This window comes from Seriola aureovittata, chromosome 11, assembly GCF_021018895.1.
Source record: "Seriola aureovittata isolate HTS-2021-v1 ecotype China chromosome 11, ASM2101889v1, whole genome shotgun sequence".
Lineage (NCBI taxonomy): Eukaryota > Metazoa > Chordata > Actinopteri > Carangiformes > Carangidae > Seriola > Seriola aureovittata.
In genome coordinates, this window is record NC_079374.1 from 6,930,212 (window position 1) to 6,955,124 (window position 24,913).

General features: G+C 41.8%; 2 protein-coding genes across 2 annotated transcripts in view; both read right to left on the minus strand.

Annotated features, from left to right (window-relative positions):
* lats2 (large tumor suppressor kinase 2) overlaps positions 1-15,362 on the minus strand; it is a 28,858-nt gene extending 13,496 nt beyond the window's left edge. Inside the window, exons 1-2 of the mRNA XM_056390237.1 lie at positions 14,773-15,362; positions 6,648-7,398 (exon numbers count right to left, since the gene is read on the minus strand). Of these exons, the coding sequence (XP_056246212.1) occupies positions 6,648-7,013 (366 nt within the window). The 5' untranslated portion in view covers positions 7,014-7,398; positions 14,773-15,362. The remainder of the gene's footprint in view (positions 1-6,647; positions 7,399-14,772) is intronic.
* Positions 15,363-15,972: 610 nt separating this feature from the next.
* On the minus strand, positions 15,973-24,772 carry LOC130178052 (uncharacterized). Its single transcript, XM_056390144.1, has 2 exons — positions 22,930-24,772; positions 15,973-21,613 (listed from the first exon to the last, which is right to left on the minus strand). The coding sequence occupies exons 1-2, from the start codon at positions 23,225-23,227 to the stop codon at positions 20,253-20,255; spliced, it is 1,659 nt and encodes a 552-aa protein (XP_056246119.1). The 5' UTR covers positions 23,228-24,772; the 3' UTR covers positions 15,973-20,252.
* Between the last annotated feature and the right edge of the window lie 141 nt (positions 24,773-24,913).

A 24,913-nucleotide genomic window follows, 5' to 3' on the forward strand; every position in this document is an offset into this window, starting at 1 on the left:
CAAGTTATCCTAAACGCATAATCACCAGCCCACAAACTCCACACACACACACATACACAACTTGACAGACTGACAAATATAGGCTGAGGGACTCAAACACACACTTTTTTTTTTTTGCACAGATGTGAAAGTCAACAACAACAACAACAACAACAACATCCGGAGAGTTTTTATTTTTTAAATATTAGTCGTCTTTTCAAACCAAATCTGAAACAGATTCCCTACAAATCAAAGCCACATGGAGGAGCAAAGTGCAGATGGATGGACATCCATGCATCATTTCCACACAGGGATCCATAAAACCTGCGCTCGCTGTCTTCCTCCCTCCTCTTCCTCATCCATGGCAGCAATGTGCAAAAAGCTGAACAAAAAAAGTGAGCTACGCCTTACCTACAAATTCTTACAGAGTGAGCTGAGGAAAGCCAACGTACACACCATGAACACTAACACATACACTGCTTCCAAGCCTCATCGTTACATAAACACCGCAGCGTTTGCTTGCTCACACGTCGAAGGCTTTAATATGCTTATTGCACCCCAGCAGTTTGTGCTGTACATACAGTAGAAGGCCTGTGAGGATCGGAGGAGTTTCAGGGGGAGAAAACGCTGAACGCACACTCCTTCCCTTCACTTCCTGTCTTTCCCTGTCATCTCGATGCATGGCATGCCACTACGCCCACCCCCCTCTACCCCCACCCTCGCTCCCCCTCCAAAACATTTCCTTCTTTAAAAAAAAAAGTGATTATGTAACAAGCCACATTGCTCTATAATTTGCAGCTGGAGAAGACGGGAAAGACGAAGAGGAGAAGGAAGACGAAGCTGACTGATAAGAGTTGGTCTCAAAAAATAGGCTTAACTCAAGAGGGGGTGAAGGACAAATGAGGCGAGGGGTGTTCAAGGACACGCTGGCTGATGTTCGACACCCATGGTCGTTCTGGAATGGCTTGAAAAAGAAAATATCCAGGCCCACAGCTCAGTGGCCTAAAAATCACAGTCACAGTGAAGCGTCCAGAGCAACAGTACTGATGGATTATTAATGACACACACATCAGTACAATCCAGTGTGTGTACAGGTGTTTGGGGGGGGGGGGGGGGGGGGGGGGGGGGGGGGTCAAGCGGTTGTTCAGACAACTGAATCAGTCCGTTAAAGACAGGTTCACCTCTGACTTTTCCTTTCTTCTCCCAACGACAAAACAGAATCAGAGCAACGTGGAGGAAAAGGCGAAACACAACCTGTGCAACAGGGAAAACTTTATACATATCCAGTGGTGTGAAAATGGCTGACCTGTTCGTTTTGTCTTTCGGTGATGTTTTTTTGGGATTATGAAGTCAGACTACTGATGAGCTATTTGCTCTCATGTGTCCACAGATCATGTGAGCATGTGGGCGGTCAGTGCGCCCTTTAGCTGTAGCATTCTTGAGTTCAACTTTTGGGTAAATGGCAAATGGACTGGACTTTTTCTAGTCTTATCAAATGCTCATGGCGCTTTACAATGGAAGCCACATTCACTCAATCTCACCCACAGACTTCATGCAGGGCTTTTTCCTACCATTCACACACATTCACATTCAGTATAGAGTGGCAACGAATAGTCAATTAATCGATTCATTGACTGACAGAAAATGAGTTAGTAAGTTTTAGCCATTTTTAGACAAGATGCCAAAGAAGATTTTCTGCTTCTCTTTGTTGTTAATGGCAGTAATATGAATCTCTGTGGGGTTTAGTCTATTGGTTGGACAAAACAAGACATTTAAGACCTCACATCACCTGGCATTTTTCATTATTACTATACTAGCATTTAATGGACAAAGCGAATAATCGATTAATTGATACTGTAAATAATTGGTAGTTGTAGGGCCAAATCTGTCAATCATTAAGCCTTTGTCAGTGTTTGTTGTTTGAGGTCAGTTTGAAGTGTCAAGGGAAAGAAAAAAAACACACCAAGATGCAACAGCCTTACAAAAACGTTTTTAGAAGCTGTCTGAAATTTAAGACCACCGAACATTAAAAAGAGCTGTTAGAAAAAAGTGGATTAAATCTGATTTAGTGAAGCAGATATGACGACTCGGTTGAGACAGACATGGTATTGTCTAAACCAAACTCCCCCCAGTAAATGTCAACTGCTGAAGTTACAACCGTAATCAAAAGTTTTTTTTTTACTTTATGTACCCTACACACAGACTGAGTCCCTTGTTCTGTTGATATTTAACAGCCTTGTAAACAAACTCTGGTCTGTGCTTTCACATTGTGGCATTTATTTGGGTCTAATGTGCTTTGAGTGTGAAGCCATTTGAGTGAAAACTTCGCCTGAAGCTAAAACAAGTGCTGGATTCGTGATTGGCTCACATTTTTTATTTGTAAGCCATTATTGAATTTATTTCAGTTATGATTAATCAATCAAACCAACTATTCAAAATGTGTATTCACAAGCACACAGGCGTGTGATGGACAGAGCAGAGACAGAGGACGAGAGGCGACACGCTGGGTGGCGACTCGACTGCAGCAGGAGGATATGTTCCACCCTGCTGCCATTGAATGTTCACTTCCTGTTTGTATTGACCGGGCCCACGCTGGTCTGGTCCATTCACAATGGTGGCAGCAATGGAGGTCAACTAGCCGGCACTGAAGCAGAGGAAATGGCTGCAATTATGGCCTGTCTCAGTTTCTTCTATTACGTTTGACGGATGTTTCAAACACCGGAGGAGCATCCGAGTCCAAAATGAATTTTCACACTCTCCTGCCAAACCAGGAGTAATTGTTCCTGTTAAATAATCTTATATGCCGTGGAGCTGCAATGATTAGTTGATTAATTGATTAGTCGATTGCCAGAAAATTAATTGGTATCTTGTTAGTATATAATTATTCTGTTATATTATTGTATTGTTATATATTTTAAAGCAAAAATGCCAAATATTGTTTTTCTTTGTTTTACCATTGTAAACTTAACATCTATGTCTGTTTGTCCAATAAAACAAGACATCTGGTATCATCACCGAGGATTCTGGGAAAACGTAATTTACATTTTTCAATATTTTCTTACATTTTTGAAGATTAATCAAAAATACTAATTTGTGGATTAATCAATGATGAAAACAAACATTTGTTGCAGCTGTTACACTCCTTATGTTCCTGCATTTTCAGAGCAAAAAAACAGGAACTGTTCATTATTGATGATTGTGAGAAAACAATACATAGTTGCCATGCCAACAGCAGTTTTGTGAAAACTGAATATCTCATAGATTAAATCCATTGAAAGCTTGTTCCCCAATAAAAGATGTAACTCTGCAAACGTTAATGTCTTCAGGGTCAATAAAAGATGAGTCAATCTGACAGACATGGGAAAATATCACCATTTTCAAATACCAATATCGAGGAACCAACGTGCTAACGAGCTCAGCTCCGCTGTCAGGTGTGATTTTCACTTTTGTCTGAAGAACTGTTTGTGAAAATTCCACTTTTTAAAAACAAATTACATAAGCTCCAAAATGCTCAGCAGAAACAGAAACAGTCTTTCTTCTCTGAGCTGCTAAAAGCACGTTGGGTACTTTCAACTTGTTTTTTGGGTATGCTGATCCTCATGTTGTCCATTTGGTGTTCTTAAAACAACCGCGGCCATGTGTCAACGAAAATGTTATTACACAACTGCTTCAACGGGCGGCCTCTTGGATACAGTGACGTTCAAATCTCACCGTCTCAAAAAGTTGTCAGTCAGTTTACCGAATGATCATTACTGACAACTTTCACCAGGATGTTTCCCACAGTGGAAACTAATCATAATTTAATTTTTACAACTTGTCCTGAATTATATGATCTTGGCAATTAACAATTAAACAATGAAGGAAAGAGTATTCAGATCCTTTACTTAAGTAAAATGTGACAAGAAGCTACAACCGCCAGTTTAATCTTTAACATTGAGCTATATTTTATAAGTGCATCATGTGTTTTCAAAATCTGCAAAGTAACTACTAACTATAGCTGTTAAAGGGGTTATTTGTATGTTTTCTCTGCTGCTGAATGTGGTTTTCTTGCCGGGAGCGGAGGACGATTGTGGCTTGACAAGAGCTTCAGTCATCGTTGCACTTACAAGATAAGAGGTTATAATACACCCTCTTAGCAGCGCTACGTCTTCAGGGCGCATTGGAGGCTACAGTGACTCGGTATCGGAAAATGACGAGGCAGGCCTGGGCTAGTTGGTTAGCGTGCTAACTTCAGCTGAAGAAAAGTTAACATTGGTGTTGCTTTCCACCTCTGCAGACGGCTCTTGGTGAGTAAAGGAATGAAGTTTGATGCTGAACTCGTTACGAATCTTCTAGACTGGTAAGTAAACAGCTGCTAATGTTAATGTTAGCTATGTAGCACAAGCTAAATTTACAAATAGCTCCATTAAATAAATGTGTGTGAGTAAAATTAGCGAAAACTACAATATTTCCCCCTGAAATGCCTAAAAAATGGTACAATACTGAATATAATATAAACTTAATATAAACAATAATAATACAATACAATTCATTCCATCCTGCTACTAAATCTATCTAAAAAGAGCCATGGTGCCTCAGTAAACATCACACCCAGCTTTATAGGTCAGATTTAGAAACATACACATCAAAATGCAAAGAGCAGGACTAAATTCCAGGCATCCTGTTGAGGAACCAACCAAGAAACCTGACCGCCAGACCACTGAAGTCTTACTGAGCGAATCACTGTATCAGTCCTGCAGTCTGCTTTTCTCTACTGACCTCCTTATAGAAACATGGGGCTTAGAAGTAAAACGAAATTATCAGAGTAAAGCTAAAACAAATCACATTTCCGCAGTGAAACAGATAAGAAGTAAAAGGTTAAATGCCGATAAACCTGAAACACTTTTCCCTGACCCTCTAACGCAGCACTCAGTCAGTCCAGACATGTAAGACAGGGAGGCGAGATGCAGCTATCAGCACCAACACCCAACAAACAGAGGGTCTTTTCTGGTGACAAGTTAAAATCGATTTGGCTCGACCTCACAGCTTCTCCCCGAGGGGGCAGCCTCGCAGCTTCACTGTAGCGGGGAGGATTTCTCTTGAGTGCTGTGCATGGGCTTGAGCGGAGCATTCTTCACATGCCGAGCTCCATCACAGGGCCCCGTCCTCGAGCCCTTTAACCACTGATGTGCCAGATCTAAACTGGACCAGCTGCTGCATTTTGCGATGACATGCTGCGATTTAATTATTTGGCTGAGTTGCTCCTGAAACCTTCCTCATCATCTTCACTAAGAGAAGAAGCTGAATAATATGACTGAAAAGGCAATATGAGTGTTCGGGGTTTTTTTTGGCAGCTGCTCAGACAAAACATGCAGCAACTAGTGTGACAATGTCACTGATGCAAAAACTACAGACTTCCTCATTCATTTTCAGTGAATCCTCTACCAGGATGAACCTTTATGTGGAGGCACAGCATTGAATAATATTTCAAACTGGACTTTCTGGTTCACATTTCATTTTCTAACAGTCACAAACATACACCAATTCAACTGAGTGCCCTCAGTTTTATCCCTGATGCAACAACAACACTTGTTGCCGCTATACACACATAACAGATGCGATGAACTGTAGTAGCCCACTTACATAACTTCAGTGTTTGACAACATAAAGTCTGATTTTTGCAACATGTACCAAAACACCCTGCAGGTGTATCTTTCAAAAGGGAGATGGGATGATGCATAAAATGGTTTGGAGATATAATGATGTGAGGTCAGCTCTTCTTAAACTCAACAGAAGTGACCCCTGATTAACAGGAGCCACATGACTCCTTCACTCAGAGCTTTTCTGAGGCTGGAGTGTAAAGAAACACTCTTCCCTCCTCACTCTTCTCCAGAGACGTCCGACGGCGCATTTGCATTCCTCGACTGGGACAGACGGAGTAAAACTCCAAGCAGCCCGGGTTGGGAAATCCACCTGATATTTCAACATTTCAGCGCTCGGCAGCCTGCGTTACGTAATTGCAGCACTGTACACTTGGCGAGGAACCCTTGTATTGTATTGCATCTCAGAGCGTATGGCACTCTTGACTGCTTTCATTAGAAAATTCCTGACTGAAGGAGGCAGAGCGGCTTCGAATGTCTGAGTCAAGTGGCTTTTACAGCAACAGAATAACACTTGCACAGAAACACAAAATACTAAAATATTCACACACTGTACGAACACAAACTGCAACACATCTTCTCTCTCTCTCTCTTCTTGTAAACGTCTCACACACCATGGCACTGAAAAATCACAATAATAACTTATTCTAATCAGTTATGATCCCTAAATGTTGCAATTAAATGTCATCCATTAAAACACTGCCAGATGTCTCAGCTGCTCCCTGTAATTCTAGTTGTGAAAAACATAAAAATATAAAAATTTGATTATTATGAGAATGTTTATTCAATCCATTTTTCACTTTTATGAGGACACTTTCATTAATTTACATTTGTGTCCAATTAAGTTGTATTTTAGTTTAAGAAATAAACTGTTTATTAAATACAAGCAGCTTTGTCTTTTTTTTGGACCTCCCAAAATTTTTAAGGTGAGCACGTTCTCATGCCCACGACAGGACCACACACTCCTACAACAACCAAACCCCCACACACACACACTTCCTTCCTCCTCTCTCTCTCTCTTTGGCTCACCTGGTCACAGCCGGCGTTGACCAGCTCCTGCAGCATCTGCCGGTTCACCTCCCCGGCGCCGGCAGGGTGTCCCGACCCGGACGATGGACCCGACTCGTTGGCAAATGGCATGAGTGACTTGCGGATTTCCCGCAGGGCATTCTGGTAGTTGTTGAACTTCTGCGGGGGTCGGAGCTGCTGCTGTCGGCTGGCCGTGTCCTTCCCGCTCTTGCAGTCGGCCCCTCTGCCGCCGTCGGTGCGGGAGCTGCCTCCGTGCAGCGCCTGGCTCACCAGCTTGGCCGGCTGCTTCAGGCCCTCCTTGATCTCCTGAAGCCTCTGGCGCGTGTTGCCCACGTACGGGGCAGCCGGGAAAGTCTTTGGCCTCATGGCCTCAGTGCCCAAGGCCAGGCACCTACTCTAAAAGGGAAACACACACGCCCACACACACACACACTCACACACAAACTGGCACTCACTCCCCTGTTCCCTCCAAAAGATCCCTTTCAAGCTGGCTGACCTAAATAGATAAAGAGTCTCCCGCAGCAGATTGGAGGCACAGATTTGGGCGTCCTCCTGTGCTTCCCTTATTTGTTTGTGTCTCTCTTTGTGTTTCCGATTCCTGCTGGTGCTGGTGGGGTGGGTGAAGGTGATGTGGGGATACTACAGGCGTTCCATGGTGTGGCTTTCAAGGCTCAGGTTCCAGCTTATTCCAGGAAATGCAGCCAGTCACGAGGGCACCGCGGAGCCAAACCATGATGCTGCCAATCTGCGCCTGTGGAGGGAAATGATGCAGTCAGAGCATGAAGACTGTGGTCACACATAGTGTTGATGTTGTTCTTATTTTCTAAAATTAAAGCAAACACTGGGCAGTTTACGTCATAAGCACTTTTAACTGAAAAGACCAAACATGTGGAAGTGATTTATAAATGACAACAGCTCATCAGAAAGGACAAAAAAAACACAAAGTGCCTCAGACGTTCTGCTTGATTGAAATATGTTGGAAATTCAAAGCCAAAATTAGTACTTTCAAAGCGTAATATGATGTTCACCGTCTTTGGCCACTCTTACGTCAATAAGCATCTCAATGAAGATATATTCACACATCCAAATTTCTTTGATGCAGGTGTGTTGAAAGGAGTTTTAGTCTCTCTGGACTTTCACACAAGTATTTTTAAACAGGTCTTACGTCCATGATGTTAAATAGATAAAGCCTCCGCCCAGGTGTGGGACAATTATTCTCCTGTGGGAGGGGACAGGGATTTTTGTGTACTATATTATATTACACACACACACACACACTCTCTCAAAAAAAGTGTCTCCCAGAGCCCGAAGTGACGTCTTCAAATGTCTCGTTTTGTCTGATCTAATCAAAAAAATATTCAGTTTGCAACGATATAGTAGAAAAAGTGTAAATCTTCACACTAGAGGAATGAATAAGCACATTTTGGAAATTTTTTGCCTAAAAAATGACTCAATTATTTGATTATCAAAACAATTGCAGCTGAATTTTCCATCGATCAAGTAATAGATAAATCGACACTGTGCAGGTTTCCTGTGACACCTGACATGTTATTCCAGTCATGTGTATTCCAGTCTGATATCATGATTTTTACCAATATCTCTGTAATTGTGTAAAATGTAAAATGTGTAAAATGACAAAAACATCACGTGGGGCCGGTCCGAGTATAACCTGGAAGCCTGGGAGTCAGATTCAGTTCCCCATCAATGCATAGCTGCGGTTGCACAAGTCGGCCCCTGTCACTGCATACTTCTGCTACGTGGTCATCGGTAAACACCCCTGTGCAGAGCGCTGAGCTCCAACGTGGGGTCAAAACAAGTCAGGAGCCCTCCCTGCCTCGGCCCCTCGCTGCCTGTGATGCTCCCCTGTGATCAGACATTTAACACCATTTGAAATTCTTATCTGGAGGAGCATACTCCGCATTCTGCCACAGCAGCGTTACTCCTCCGGGGCAGATGGGATGACGTGTGGAACAAAATGCACATGTTCCTGTCAGAAGCTTCACGTGCGGGCCGACAATCCAACGTGAAGCGTTTACAGTACATCTGGGGAGACGCCATGAGATGTGGGGTGTTTGGACGGCTTTTGTTGCACTGAACAGAAGAGGACGAGAGGAAACAGAGCGACGAGATTGAGGATAACAAGCATGAAATCTGCAACAAACACAGACTGTGGCACACGTTGTGTTTGGCTCTAACTGGGAATCCAAAGCTCCTGCGATGATATCAGTGTTTTCGTGCTGAGGCTGCTGATAGCTGATATTCTGTATCTGCAAACTTTACTTATTTTTACACTTAAAAAATGAGGAAGATTCAGTGTTTTCCACGGGAATGGATGGAAAAGTCTCTGAAAAATAATGATGTCGACCATGCTGGGACAGTCAAACTCCCCAGTGACACAATTCACGCCTCCTCATTATTGATGTGTGGAGCGCTGCCAAAGCTCTGCGCAGAGCAAGAGGGGAGATGCACCGAACGCTCAAATTTGTTGAACTTTGACCTGAGCTGTGCCCACTGTTTCAACTGAAAGATGGACCAAAAACTACTTGCGTATCTGAATTTCTAGAGCTCTACAATAACAAACTGACCTCAGATCAGACAAGACATGAAAGATTGGCCTATTTGCCTGGTGTAATATCAGCCTGAAGATGCAGCTACCATATACACATGCACATAGCCATCTATGCTAACAACATTAGCATTGTAGATGAGGTGGCATCGTTGATCTCATGTAGATGTCTGATTAACAGTCTATGTGTTTGCTGTGTTTATTGAGAGACAAAATGGAGAATATGTTTCTTAATTAATGAGCTTGAATACAACTGACAAAACCAAACTTCATTGGACTTCCCAGGTGATTAAGGGAGGGGATATTACATTTTTGCATTCCCTATTTACATTTACTGGTTTGTTTAGGTTCCACTCACTCTCACTTTCCAAGCTAAGCGACACGTCTTGACAGAGGACCCTGAAACTGACAGGCTGGTTGGCTTCCTGTCCAACTGAGCGGCTCACAGGCTTCAAATATCTTTCAATGAGATTTCCGTTTGGCTGGCAGGTGATGTCTGGTCTCAAGATACCAATCTGGTTTGTTACCATCATGGAAAAACTGTCAGATAAAATCCCATTCTGGCAGGTTTCAACTTGGCTGTGGTTTTAAAATCTTGTCTGCTATTCCAACAATTTAGGTAAAGCAATCAAACCTTTAATTGTTCTGACTGTATTTCAAAAGGTTTGACTGGCAGGTGGATTACTAAAAGAAGCTCACCTGATTAATTCGTCCACGTTTATCCTGACACATTCAAGTTATTGATGAGTTGAAGCATTTTTCTCCAGCAAACCTACTATTTTATATCTATGGACACCTTTCATGCTTATACCACTCCCACAGGACATAAAGAAAAACTGTGTTTAGTTGTTTTAAAATGTGTTTGTAGTCCGTTTAAACTCATGGCTACGTCCGTTTCACCAGTAAGAGTTGGCGTAACTGTTAGAAACTGCAGGAGGTAATGTGAAGGTTATTCTCAATCATTAAGGTGGTACAAAATGAGAGTGAATCAAAACTCTACTCCAGTGATTTCTCCAGATGTTGTGAGCAATCCCTATAGTAATTTGAGTTGGATTTGTTCATACAGAAAGAGTAATGATGCTTAACTCATCAGTATGATTATCCAGGTTATTGTTGAAAACTGGTTGTTGACATTATTTGGAGTTAAAATACACAATACTAAGCCTGTGCAATGGAAAACTGGACTGCGTGTAATAAAACCATTGTGCACTCTGTGCCAATCTACACAATGCGACACAATCAATGAAAAGATATGTACAGAGTGAGAGCACTTTGTTGTTGCTGAGAGAACAAGGTCGATAGAGTTCAAGAGAGCTAAGAGTTATTTTCAATCTCCAGGGGTCTGGAAGTAAGTCACTCAAAGTTGTTAATGGCGAGTGAAATATAAATCCTTTCAGGGTTTTCTTGGTTAATTTTGGGTGAGTGTGGAAACTATGGAGTATAATTAGAAGAATGAAATGTTTTAGAGTTGCTGAAGCTCTAATTCACACCTCTGACCGGGTTCTTCTTCCTAGCAACAGAGGCTGAGGCTCATGGATATTTGTATTTAGATGCCAAACTGACATAAAAACATGATTTCTCAGAAGCTACGTTGAAATAGTTTAAATCAACGGGTCATAACACAGACATATAATATCATTACATTATGCAGGAGACTCCTGTGTGTGTGCGTGTGTGTTGAGGAACACTGAGGATATTATTAAGAAAGACTTCCAAATAGGAATTTATAGAGGGGAAATTGTGAAGAATTTGCTGTTATGTAACGCCAAACAGTGAAAAAACAGCTCATTACAATGAACATGAATTTGATTCTTTTATGAGATTTCACATACATTTACCATGTTTTTTTTAATACTCTCTATATAGATATTAAAATAAAAGCTACTATCCAGTAGATGCAGAGGCAGATTGGGATCATGGCTTTCACACCAGAGCAGCCAAACATTAGATGCTGTTGAACTGCCCCCCCTCCCTCCCTCCCTCCCTCCCTGGCAGCCTCCATCCCTTTGGGCCATTTCTAAGAACGACACAGCACTTACTGTTTGTACAGATAAAACTTTGTATAGACAAAAACATGTTTTTTTGTTTTTTTTCCCCCTATATTGGTGGGAGGCGGGGGAGGGTGGGGCCAAGCTGCATAAATGTTGCCCCATCTCTGGGATCTCTTGCCTCCATTCCTGCGATGCTTTAGGCGCTGTGTCCGACCAAAGAGCATGCCATTCCACAAGTAACTACAAGTAAACTCATACCACGGTTGAATCATGGGACAGTCTACGCTGACCAAAATAAAACTAAAAAAAAAAAAAAACAAAAACAAGATCTATGGATGATCTGTGTCTGGAAATAGGCTGCAGGAGGGTGTGGAAGCAGAACCAACTTTTTATGAAATTTACCAGAAAGAAAATGGGCAAAGATATTTCTCTGCCGAAAACCACACAGCATAACTTAACCCTATTCATCAACACACACCTGAGCCTTGTCTCTACTTTGACCTGATTCTCGACTTAACCTCTGACTCTGAACTGGACAACGCTGAACCGAGAAGTGGGCAGAAACAAGTTTCACAACAACTCGCCGCTATAAAAATTAAGCACTGTAGAAAAATCCATCTTATTGTGTCATTTCAGTTCGATACCGAGTCTTACAATGTTGATTTCTGTAAATAAGCAAATAGATAATATTTCAAATAATCACAAAAATATCACCGAATAAAAAATCTCTTCAAAAACTCCATGAAATAATTTGACTTTCATGGGAAACAAGTGAAATATTTGTGTCTTCAACAGGTTTTTTCACACATTTTTGTATGAAAACTTGTGAAAACCAATGTGAATCACGTTAACATGCAGTTCCTCAAACGTCCACTACATGTTGTCTCCATCTGCACTGAAGTGGAAGGAAAAAAAAACAAAATCTCTTTGGAAACAGACACCTTATTTTCCACAAGACCTTTGGCTTTAAATATCGAAAACAATCAAAATCACCTTTCACCGTGTGTATGTTGTTGGTGAGTTTCACTTATTTAGAGAATAGAAAAGCTTAAAAAGGGGGGACGTATGATCTGGGCTGTGTCCCATCACGCTGGGCTCTGCTGGTTGCTCACTCTACCTCAGCTCCACTGAGGTTTCCTTCCCGTTGCCAAAACATACTGTAGTTTTACTGTTGTTGAGTTATTTGCTTCTTCTGACAATATTTTGGAGGAAGAAATGTGTTTTATTCAGCACAATCGATCACAGCTTAACATCTGACCCCTTCCGACCGCTGCCAGACTTTATCAGCGCTGCCCAGATTATGTCCAAGCTGTCTGATGGATTTCAGAGAATCTGGACAGTAATGTCTCCACTCTATTTGGCAAAATATGGAGGAGGAGAGAAAGAACAGAACTTCCTGATTGGCAACTGTGAAGCCGGTGTAGCCGACAGGTTTGATGGACAGCTGAGATGAATTAGTAATATTGCACCTTTCAAAACAAAAGTTGAAAAGAGCTTCAGATTAAAAGCATGATAGAATATACAAAAAGGAAATGGAAACATCAACGAAATGTACAAAATAAATTTACAAACGGCAAATATCAGTTTAAAAAAGCAGGAGAGTTGAACCTGAGAGTCTAATATTAAGAGGTAAAGTTTATAGGCACAGTCGTGCTTTAAGAAGTTTCTATACGGCCTGATAATCAATAACCAAAAAATGATGTTGACTGCTATTAAGCTGGGTAAAGCTAGTGGCACAGACTGCCTCTGCTAACACACAACTTCCAAGACAAATCATATTCACACAGACAAAGATGAAAGTTGAGGTAATGTCACTGCAGTTGTGCAGATGTGACGATATTGGAGAGAGCAAGACCAGCCTGTCATTGCGAAAACAGAAAGCTAAAGTGGCGTGTAAATCCCCCTGGAAAGATTATTTCATTTTTTTTTGTAGTGCGACTATGTTTTTTCAATTCTCCAGTGTATAAACTTACATTTTAAAATAGGTAAGCCTGTAGAAACCCTGTAATCTGATCCAATCAAATCCAACTTCAGCGTTCAAAACATCCCTTTTGCGCACTTCTACAACCGGACACATGCACCAGAGCAAGAGTTTACATCCACCGCACACAGTGTCCGTCTCATCCCAAATTTCTCCAAGCTCTTTCACTGTTCTGCCACCCAGTTTGTTGCTTTGTTTTAAGAGCGGGACCTGGTTATCTCCTGGTGGACGACAAAACACAACACAGCTTAAACGGCCACAGCCAACATCTGCCAGCATCTGTTAGTAGTCCAGTGGTGATTTCCCACTGCAGTCATCCCCGTGGTTTTTCCCTGACAGATGCATCTCCGATGCCTGACAGAATTAAATCCAGCTGTGGCCTGATACCTGACAACACACTGTTGCACCATCTTAGCCGAAGTGTAACAGGCCTAAGTGTTTAAAAGAAAAGTGACCTTCCACCTTAGGAAATATGCCGGCAGTAACATAAAGTGTTTTAATAAAACTTGGTGTGTTATGGTCTGGTTGGCATAACTCAGGCTGACATTCTTTACACGTAAAACACCTGAGCTGATAAGACGTAACAATGCTGCCAATTAAATGGAGTAAAAGTGTGTAGGGCAGAAAGAGAGAGAGAGAGAGAGAGAGAGAGGGTGTGTGTGTGTGTGTGAGCGTAGTAGTAGCACACCTGAATGAAACACATGGTTGCATCAGTGCCAAACTATGCAGGACTTTAAGGAGTGTAACAGCGCATTCAAAACAAATACAAATCTGCATTATTTTCCTCATATATTTTCCCATTTTTTACAAACACACTCACAATAATTCTCCCAGCATGTTATGTGTGAAAACTTAAAACAGGAGCACAATAATTCCTGGGTTAAACTGAACACCTTTAAACCTCACGTCACAGAGTTGTGCATGCTCCACTACTAAAAACACTAAAAACACTGAAATAAGAACAGGGAGTTCTGACACACAACATCTCAGCAGCACATATACAACTGGACAGCTAGATCCATAGGTAGATAGATAGATAGATAACCTGGATCTCCTTTGCTGTAACTCAGTGGAGGTAGGGGGCCCCTAAGTTGGGGTCCCTTGTGAAAACTTGGTAATTTCAGCATAACTCCAATTACTTGAAATTATCACCAGGGGATATTTAAAAAAAAAAAAAAAACACAAGACTGTTCTGTTTTGAATTTCACTCGCCATATTTGTGCCAAAGATTTAAAACCGTTACAAAATGGTGTCTGTGTAGTTTACAGTCTTTGCATTGAGGCCCCTGGGCATGAAAACGATAGGAAACCCCTGTTTTAACGTCCTGTGGCCTAACTGTGTCCCAGGCTGGGGCTGGAGGAGGGGGGGACTGAGAGGGGCAACACCAGTAAACCCCCTATGCAGAAAGACTTGACTTCTAACCCCAGAGAGGGGTAAAAGAAAAAAAAACACACACACACACGCACACATTTGTTTCTTTATCCCTCACTTTAACACGCGCGTGACGGAACTTTTTCCTCAGCAACAAGTCGTGGAAATAAGTTCCACCACCACTCCCCTCCCCAAAAAAGGTAACTCTCAACTTACCATGTGATAGAAGTAGCGAGAATAACTCAGATTGGAGAGTGAATCCGGTCCAACGGCGACTTTGAAAATGTCCGTCCCTCGCCTGTTGAGCGCGTAGACACGGCGGAGGGGCTCAGTGAAGACGGAGGAGCTGGCTGAATGTGATGAAATGAGCCTCCATTTTCTCCCCAGACTCCAGGCAGGATCAGAAATGCAGCACAAAGTTGGACACTCGCTGCATTGTTAACATTCCACAGGTCACGTGAGGGACCGACGCACGTCAGCACGGAGCCGAAGATCGTCTATTACGGACAGGATCGCACCCACCGGCTCCGGGTTTGTTTCAGTCAGGGCTGCTACGAACCAGCAGCGGCTCCTCGCTCACGGAAGGGGACCACAGCACCGGGCCATGGTCGGATTAAACTGCTGGAAGGCCCTCGGTTGTAAAAATGTGTTGATGAGTCTGAAATGATTAGATGAAGTGAACAAGAACCCCAGATTGAAAGTCGTTTTGCCTCTCGCTAGTCATTTTGAGCCTCTTGGTTGTTGTTTTGATTATTTTGTGATAAATTTGTGTCACTGTGTTGTTGTTTTTGAGGGTTTTTTTGTAGCTATTTCAAGTATTTTGTAGTCATTTTGTATCTCTGGGGCTTTTGGGGTCTCTGGAGGTCTTGAGCCAAGTTGGTAATTCACAAAGCCACCCACCAAAAGTTTTTCTTGGGAAAACTGAAATGGTACATTTTACTGCACTTGTTTTCATTATCTATTAATCTGTCAATTATTTATTTTTGATTAATCGTTAATTGTTAGAAATGCCCATCATCATTTCCCACAGACCAACATGACATTGTTTTTTGTCTTTACATTGCTTTCTACCATAGGGGCGTCAAAGGCTGAAAACTACAAATAGTGACTTTAAAAAGCAACAGAGTGAGAGGTCTTACTTTTTCCTCCTCTCTGACCGCACATATTCTAGGCGGGGCTTCCTGCAATGCATTTCTCTCTGATAAATGAAAAAATATCAGTACATTACTCAGTCACTCCTCTCTGGCTTTGGGAAGGAATCTTTACTAATGAACCAAAGGCCATGAATCAGTGTGAGAGCAAATAGTGATTTATACTCTGCTATCATAATGTCTCACACGTGCAGACAGCACATGCACCACAAAACTTCAAATACCTGTACACACACATAACACACTGGAGGGAAAAAATCCTCAGTTGCATTTCCCAAACTTTAATGTTTCAGTCACAGAGGCAATAATGGAGAAAAACTGAGGGACTTAAACCTTGAGAGGTCACACATCATGGAAGCACATGCACCCGTAACAACAAAGGCAAACAGCATTGTAAAAGAAGGGTAGTGATGGTGGGAAACGAACATCGATAGCTTAGAAAAAATAGTGGGTTTACTTTAACCACAGATTGTCTCTTTCATCCATCTCAACTTACAAGCTTTGTTTATTTTAGAGTTGGAGCTAATGAAAAGTGAACCACTGAACACTGGCCAAAGTCGCACTCCCTCATATGAAACCCAAATGAACGATTGTGTTCTTTCAACCACGCAGCTGTATTTATCTATGAAGCCATAATCAGGTACTCAAACTTCAGACATGTCTTAAAGACATAAAGCCTCAGATTTCCTGCAATTTTTTACTTTTAAATTCAGACAAAAGTTATAGTTCTTGGCCTTAATCACTTCAGAAAAAACATCATCTAATCATATAGTCACTTTGAATGACATTTTCTTGGCCTCCAGTTTTACTGTAAGAAACCTCAGAGTAATTTCTCACCAGGACACGTCCTTTACTTCACACATAACAAGTCTCGAGCACAGCCATCTCTAAAACTAGCCCTCTAGACTGGACAACTGTAATTCCTTATAATCAGGACGTCTCAATATCTCTGTGAAATGCTTAGCTGAGCCGTGAACCATCCCTCACTTATGCTGCTATAGGCCGAGGCTGCCGGGGGAACTCCCATGATGCACTGAGCACTTCTCTCATTCTCTCGCCATGCATTTATATCAAGCCACGGCATGTCATTAACTTTGTGTCATCTCTCCTGTAGCTTGTGCTTTTCCTCCCTGTCCTCATTCTGTAGGTCTCTGACTCTGGAGCTGCAAAAATCCGAAACCTGTATTTTAATATTAATTGGGTCCGCTATCGTTGCTGCTGTTATTATTAATAACATTATTACACATATAAGTAGAACTTTTATTCTCACCATTACAACAACCAGTTTGACAGCGCTTGAATACATCAGTATATACAGCTGTTCCTACTCTCTCTCTCTCTCTCTCTTGTCTCCCCCCATTTCTCTCCTCACAACTGAACTGGTCCAGGAGGAGTCTGGTTCTGTTGTCACCAACAGTGTTTGTTCACGGTGGAAATGACGGGTTTCTCTCTGTAATACTGTGAGGATTACAAGGATTACTCTGTAAAGTGCCTTGACATAATGTATGGTATGATTCAGTGCTAGACTGATAAATAATAATAAAACTGAATTGAACTGAATCAACACTGGTAGTTGACCGGTCTCCCCTGATACCAATCCTCTACAGGAAGTGCTTCATTTCAAGCTTTCAGAAGCAGCAACAGCAATAAATAAAATAATAAAATTCCAGTGTCATAGTAATCCATGCCACTTTCAAATTATTACTTTCAGTCTAGCAGCAACTCTCCTCTATAAACACCGTCTTCTCCATCCTTCAACCAACAAGCATGTTTGCAGATATCAGTGTGGACAGTCAAAGACTTCAACACGTGTATTACTGAAGATTCAACGGCTTAAAGAAATAATCATTTTTAAATTTTTGAAATACTCTTTAGCCGTGTGGATTCATTTCATGTTTCGGTTTTGTTTGGAGTGAACCGAAGACTTAACATTAGCAGTGACAACCACAAATTATATTTAAAAAAAAAAAAAAAAAAACATCACAGGTGGAGAGAACATGAGTTTACCCCAACAGCAGGAAAGACACAGCCGTCCAAGGAGGAGGACATCCAGACGCCCGAGAACAGAAGGCACATTCCACTTTGGGGTCCCACATTACGCCTATCTGCACCCAACACACTTTAACTGGCCGCCTGGCACCAGAACTGAGCCAGTTTAGTGTCAGTTGTTGGAGCAAGCTTCCCATTGTGTGAGAAAAACCTCCTCCAATTAATTTTAGGCCCTGAGCCAAAGCACAAGAACCACTGATGTAATGTTTAATCCATCAAAACCTCTCTCTTAAGAGCTACGTTAATATCTATGTATAATTACTTGACATCGTTTGGAATTAATACACATTAAATGGTGGAAGCAGGAATAATACACAACAAAAATGAATGGGAACATTTCTTAACGTACACACACACAGAGCTGAGTGAGTAACGCTTTATACTTGAGCGCTGACTGTTTACGCACATTTAGCTTAGTAACCAAACCAGAAAAAGGGTCTAAAGCATATTGTAGGATGCAAAAATAAATATCCGTAGAAAAACGCAGGCTGATTTGCAACAGCAGTACCAGCTTTATAAACTAAGGCACCAGCAATGCAGGACAACAGAAGACGCATTTCAATAAGCAGGGTCTTATTTCACGCAGGTAAATGATGATATACAGTATATCAAAACAGTTTATATGACTACATGTAAACCCATATCTGCTCTTAAACCGACAGCTATTAAAAAACACCAAAAACGCATTTCAGTGGCTGGTAACCTTCCCTTGAAAACAGCCTGCAGCCTATAACAGAAACATTTCTGTGGTATGTACTCAAGGTTTCAACATGGTTACAATCAATTAGAACAGAGGCCGCTGAACAAAGCCGATGAGAATTAATCTGTCACAAATTAAAATGTACATTCTCCGAGTTTCTGAAGCCGACATGCTCAGCTGAACAAACTGTTAATTAAACCTCGTCAACAGCGCTTCAGTGTCTAACACAGAACCAACACTGGTGGCCTCTGGGTAAATCTGTCCTTTCACAACGCATTTCTTCCAATCACTTGTAATGATCCTTTGATTCAGTGTGACTGGAAAGAACTGCAGAAGCATGTAAACGAGAACAGCGCTTAATTTCAGTACACACATGTCCGCCTATGAAGATTTGCCTTTGTGAACTGGTGGTAGCCACATCATGAGTTTGTCCTGCTCCCTGAAATGAACCTGGAAACACGGGGAACAGCTCTCTTCTTTCCTTCCTCGCCAGCAAAAGAAACATTTACAGAAATGTCAAACTTTGTATTGAGTATGAAGGCTTAGCCATTTTGGAGAAAACACTGTATTTGAATATTTTAAAAAAAACAAAAAACGTTACCAGCACAAATGTTGTTAAACACTAGTGTGGCGTGGTAAATATTGACATCATTGTTAATCGTACAGCCAAGGCTGGAGCGGACAAGCGTCCACCTGGCCTGACACCACTGGTGTATTATAGTAAATCCTGACCTGTGGTGAAAACTGTTTATCTTTTTTTGGTCCGTGTCAGGAAGTTTCTGCAGGGAGGGCTGTTTATTCTGCGTGAAAATCATCACTACCAATGAGTCCCTGTTGAAGAGGACATCTGCCATTCCAACATGTGTGGTCAGCCAGGAGGAGGCTGCTGAAAACCCAGAGGAATGAGCTGTGTGTCCAAGCCAGAAAACACAGCACACATAAATTAACACCAGACTCATCATCCTGTGGTGATTGTATTCTATTGTTAAAAACTCTAGCTGGCTGGCAAAAATGTGCGGAAATGCCAAAATACAGTTAGTTTAATCCCAGGAATCCATCGAAACCCTCATTAATCGTGACATGTTTCTGTCCCTGCAAGAGGAACAGGCAGGAGAAACTCTTATCTAAGAGACGCATTACTAAGCATGCTATTCTTGTTACTTTACATGTTTTATTCTTTTTGTATTGTGTGTACTGTTCTTGATTCATAAGCAGGGAAGCGACAAAACAGCTGGTTTAACCGACAACCTCTCTTTCTGCAACCGAGGGAGAAAATAATCAGTAAAGTCAGCTGCTGTCGTGTTTGCTGGGAATGAAAAAAACTTGCAGACTCTTGCATGGCACAGGACTGGCTTAGTGGGAACATTGCCTGCACCACCTAAACTGAAGTTTATGTACCTCAGTATTTACAAATGGCTAATGAAGACGAATTTAAAGATACATTTTACTCACACAGCTGTCATTCAAAGCCTAAATAAAAAAATAAAAATAAAAAAAAAACGCCCTTTACTGCGATTCTTTGTCAGTTGAGTTGCATAACTTAATGACATCACATCTTAGCAATGTGGTTTCTGGATCTGGGAGAAGTGCTCCAAGTATAAACTGGCCTAGATAACAGGGAGTCACATACATATCAAGTGAGAAATAAACATGTGTAAGTATAAACGAATGTTCTGTAGTAATCATGTAGTGTTGACACAGGGATGTAGTGGAAGAACATGGAATAAGGTCCAAAGCAGTAAAGGGAACTTAAGTGCCTGACCAGTATTAAGGAGCACTAGGTATTTCTGTATGAATCACTCTAGTGGAGCAGCAGAGATACACAGGTTGTTTAAGGCACAGGCAACTTGCACAATCTTATCAAAGGTGGAGAGGTTCGACGTGCGCTCGGAGGCTGTGGTGAAGGGGCTCTCGACAGGGCCAGTGAGCATGGCGTACCTCTGCTTCACCATGGAGATCACCCTCTCCACATGCCTCTGCACGCTCACTGTCTCAGAGGAAGTGTCAGCCAGCGATGAGCCCTCCGGGCTCCCGTTCGCCTCTCCTTGGTAGCTGCCAGCAATTTTAAACAGGGCTCCGCGGGCAGCCACAGAATCAGCAATGTCGAGATTGCGACTCGCCAATACGATGTCGCCTGGGAGAAGCTTGCACAGAAATCCGCAGCCCTCAGCGAGGCTCTTGTCACTGACGTTTCCCAGCACGCCCCTGGACACGAAGGTGACAACACCTTGTGGAGCCACACCAATCAGATACTTCAACACATTATAACTTGTCCCCGTCCCCTGAGACGTTGACAACACCCGCTGCTGCTGCTGTTGCTGCTGCTGGTTGCCCCGGGAAACCGGCTCCTCAAAAGGCACCGTGAAACAGTCTATGATAACAGCGCAGTCAGGGTGGGAGGTGTGCAGAGCTGCCGGCAGGTTTTTCCGGAGCTCAGCCCTAGAGGGCCAAAAGACGGCTGTCGGCACCAGAGTGGAGGACATGATGTTGACCATCCGGTGCACTGTTCTGGTGACGCTGCCGACCTTCACGCCAAAGCGGTAGGCCAGGTCTTGATTGCGGAGGTCCAGACGAAGTCGCATCAGTGTCAGCAGCAGCTGCTGGAACTTGGAGAGCTTCACGTTCTTCATCCCGTCCATGTGAGGTGCCAGCAGCCACATGACTGTCTCTAACACAAAGTAGTTGGGTAAACCAGTGTAAAACTTAACTTTCTCTGCATCATTCCTCAAGGAGTTCTCAGAGAGGGACATTTTCTCCACAGACTCCCTGAGGGCCTGGTTTTCCTTCTTCAGGGCTTTCAGGATGTCATCAAAGTTAACCGGTGCATCCGACGTCTGAGCGAACTTTCCTTTCTTGCTGTCACTCACAGATTCATCATCATCCTCATCGTCTTCATCGGTGCTGATGGAAGATGATGCACTTTCCTCAACGATGGCCTCCTGCTCTCTCTCCTCGGGATGCTCTTCCTGGCCCCGTTCCCCCACCGCAGACCTGCCCTGGCCCTGCAGGAACAACAAAGCATTGGCCGCCTCCACGCGTGCTTCCTGCTTGTCCAGGATCTCTAAGGCACCTGGCTCCTTCATCTCTGGGGACAAGGGAGCTGTCGTGAACACAGAAGGAACATAATCTGGCGAACGCGGATTCTTCACCTGTTTACCTGCGTGTGGAAAGACAGGATGTAGAAAAGGGGGAGGCGGTGGTGAATAATAAGAAAAATGTGGAAAAATGGAAGTGTCTGTTTATGGCACTTCCCCCGGTAACAGAATAGTTTAGTCAGTACAGTTTGAGGGCAAATTGTGGTGGGAAAGCAGCCATGTTTTTTTCCCTGACCAAGCTGGTACATCGTTTGACAACAGCTGAAAGAGTGACAGTTTTTAGGGTTTGGTTAAGGGTCTGTCTTGTTCTCACGGCGAGTTATACCTCCACGTACGAAGTTACTATACATATGTATGATTTTGCACAAACAAAATTTTCATTCTAAGCTAATGCATCCATGAAGGTTTTCTCTTTTAACAAGAACTTTACATCAGCAACTCGGAAAACTGCAATATTAGAAGCATCCAGTCATTGGAGTGAGTAAATTATGGAACGAAGAGATGTGAAACTAACAGTTTTTGAAAATAATAGTCAATAACCAGAAAATTAATTGCCAACTATTTTGATAATGAATCATTCACTAATTTTTCCAAGTAAAAATACCAGACATTTGCTGGTTCTCAACTGTACTGATCTGATGATTTTCTTTGTTTTTAACTGAATATCTTTGCACTTTGGACTATAGGTTGGACAAAACAATATATCTGAAGACATCACCTTTGGCTCTGGGAAACCGTGACGTTTCAGTTAATCAAGAAATTAATCTGCAGATATGAAAATAATCCTTAGTTGCAGCCCTAGTTAACTTTGAAGTATTTACTAAACAGGCGTTTACCAGTCTCTTGTACTAATTAATTGGGGGAAAAAAACTGGCTCAAGTCATTTAAATGTGAGTTAATGAACTGTATTTTGCAATAAATCAAATTCAAGTTTGAATATCAAATTAATCTTGATATATATTGCCTCTCAGCTGCACATAGTTTTGGTTCGCTATTAAATATACCTGAAACTAATTTCTTTTTTTGATTTTAGCTTTAAGCCTATTTAAAGACGTCAAATTGGTTTCTATAACTTAAGAGAACGACTGGATAATAAAAAATAGATGATGCACATAACTTGATAGTGTAGAAAACAATTAGATTAAAGCCTAAATCAAGCGTATTAGCCATTGAAATTACACCAAATATGACACTGTACCCATTTGAATTTAATCAAACCATCAATCTTTAGAAATATCCCTAATCCACTGGTAGCAAAACTCAGAAAGAAAACGCACTTCTAATCTCTCTATCTGTGGAATTTCAGCAACATTAATCTGACCCGGATCAAAACAAACAGTGGTCTACTTTCTGTTTCGGAGTTGTGCTGCATCCATACCTGAGATGAAGTGAGTACTACACAGCCGACTGCCGTCGTTCGGCACCCAGCCCTCTCGGTTCACAGCAGCTATCCAGCGCTGCTTCCTCTCGGGGTCCCGCGGGAAACGGTAGAAAGATAAGGTGGTGCCTGGGGTCCTTCTGTTCCTACAGCCTGCCACCACACATGTGTGAACCATAGTAAGGCCACGGAGAAGCGTGGAGGTGTGCGCTGCTGTTTGTTGGGTGTTTTGACTCCCAAAATGGTGGCCGACGAGAGGGTGGGGGGAAAAAAAGGGAAAAAACGGTAGTAACGTCATTAACGGTCGTTTGCATTCAACGGTCTGATTGGATCGTTTTCAGGCGACGTCACTGAAATGAGATCTTTACTCACGCGGTGCTACAACAACGCCAACGGTCTGCAATGTTAGCAAATGGACCTAAATATGGTGGAAATAACCAAAATGTCAACTATTGGTGGTTTCAGGAGGCGGATAAGATTAATTAACAACAATAAGTCACCGCAGGAGAAAGCGTCTACGTAGCTGTTAACTGACTATCTTTGATGTATAACTGACTTTAGCAATCATGACCCTGGCTTCCTCCTTTTAGTACCATCAGTGATAACATGCTGGTCGTACCAGACTTCACACACACTACACGGCCTTAAGTCTGCGGACACTTATGGTTTAGGATTATTCATGATCTGAAATATGCAATTAGAGGGTCAAAGAAGCATGGACGGATTATGAAACTCTGGGCCCCTGGGCAAAGATAGTCATAAAAGGCCCCCCAACCTTTCATACAAAAGAGCAAGACCCCCAGATTGAAAGAGACAAACAACACATCTGTAGTCATTCTGTATTTTTTTTTTGCCATTTTGCATCACATTATGGCTTTTTAAAATTTTTTTTTTTTTTTTTTACATGTCTTTGTGTCCATGTGATCATTTTGCATCTGTAGCTGTTTGTGTTTTTAGTATTTTTATGTCTGTTGTTTTGCATGTCTGCATCTCATTTGTGGTTGTTTTTGTGTTAGCTTGTTTCCATTTTTTGTGGTCGTTTTATCACCTTTTTGTGCCTCTTCGAGATCGTTTTGCATCCCTTTGTGGTCATTTTGTGTCTCAATGGAACTTTTTTTTTTTAAAATCTCTGTAGTGTTTTAGTGCCACTTGAGGTCATTTTACATCTCTTTGTAGTCATTTTTTATATGTTTAATAGTTCTGTCTGTTTCCTTTTCCTCTTTGTAGTCATTTTGTGTCTCCTTGAGGATGTTTTGCATGTCTGTGTAATCATTTTGCATCTCTTTCTAGTCATTTGATTGACTTACAACAAGAACAGCCACTGCAAACAGAGGCTCTTACTCATGCAAAGAAGGGAAGTCTTGATGCTACATCATACAGTGATTGAGATCGAAAGGACTGTGACCTTGGAAACAGCAGCTAATAAAACAAATTCCCTGCAGGATCCAATTGTAGCTGTTCTGGAGCTTTGGAAGTGTATCATATGATCTTCCTGAACAAATGCAGTTTGCCCAGTTGTCATTGAATTATAGATTTTAAGATCAATCACAGGATATATGGAAAAACAGTGTCAGGTGCCAGTTGGTCAGAGAGAAATGCAGAGGGCAAAATTACTACTTCAAAATGATATACAAGGTATTATACACCTGTTAAAAATCAAAAATTGGGACTCATGAATGACTATTACTGTTTATATCGTGTTTATGTGATATTTTATTTACACTTGGCCTTGATCTTTTATTTTTTTACATTTTTTAATTTTTTTACATTTTTACATTAGCTACTGTATGTACCCACATTTGTTTTAGGAAGTGTTTTTTTAGCATTAATCATTAATGCTGTAGACTAGAGTTCAAGTCATAAGCTTATACTGAGTTAATACTCATATCACCTTTTATCCACCATTAGTTAAATGTTTCTTTAAAGTTAAATATCCTAAAGCTTTAAATGTAATACACAGTTAATAGTCTCTGGAGAGCTCATT

Excerpts from the sequence above, each read along its gene's own strand:
- LOC130178052 (XM_056390144.1), bottom strand. The coding sequence starts at position 23,227 with ATGACGTTACTACCGTTTTTTCCCTTTTTTTCCCCCCACCCTCTCGTC. Across the intron at positions 21,614-22,929 it reads TAGTACTCACTTCATCTCAG|GTAAACAGGTGAAGAATCCG; the intron begins GTATGGATGCAG and ends TTCCACACGCAG.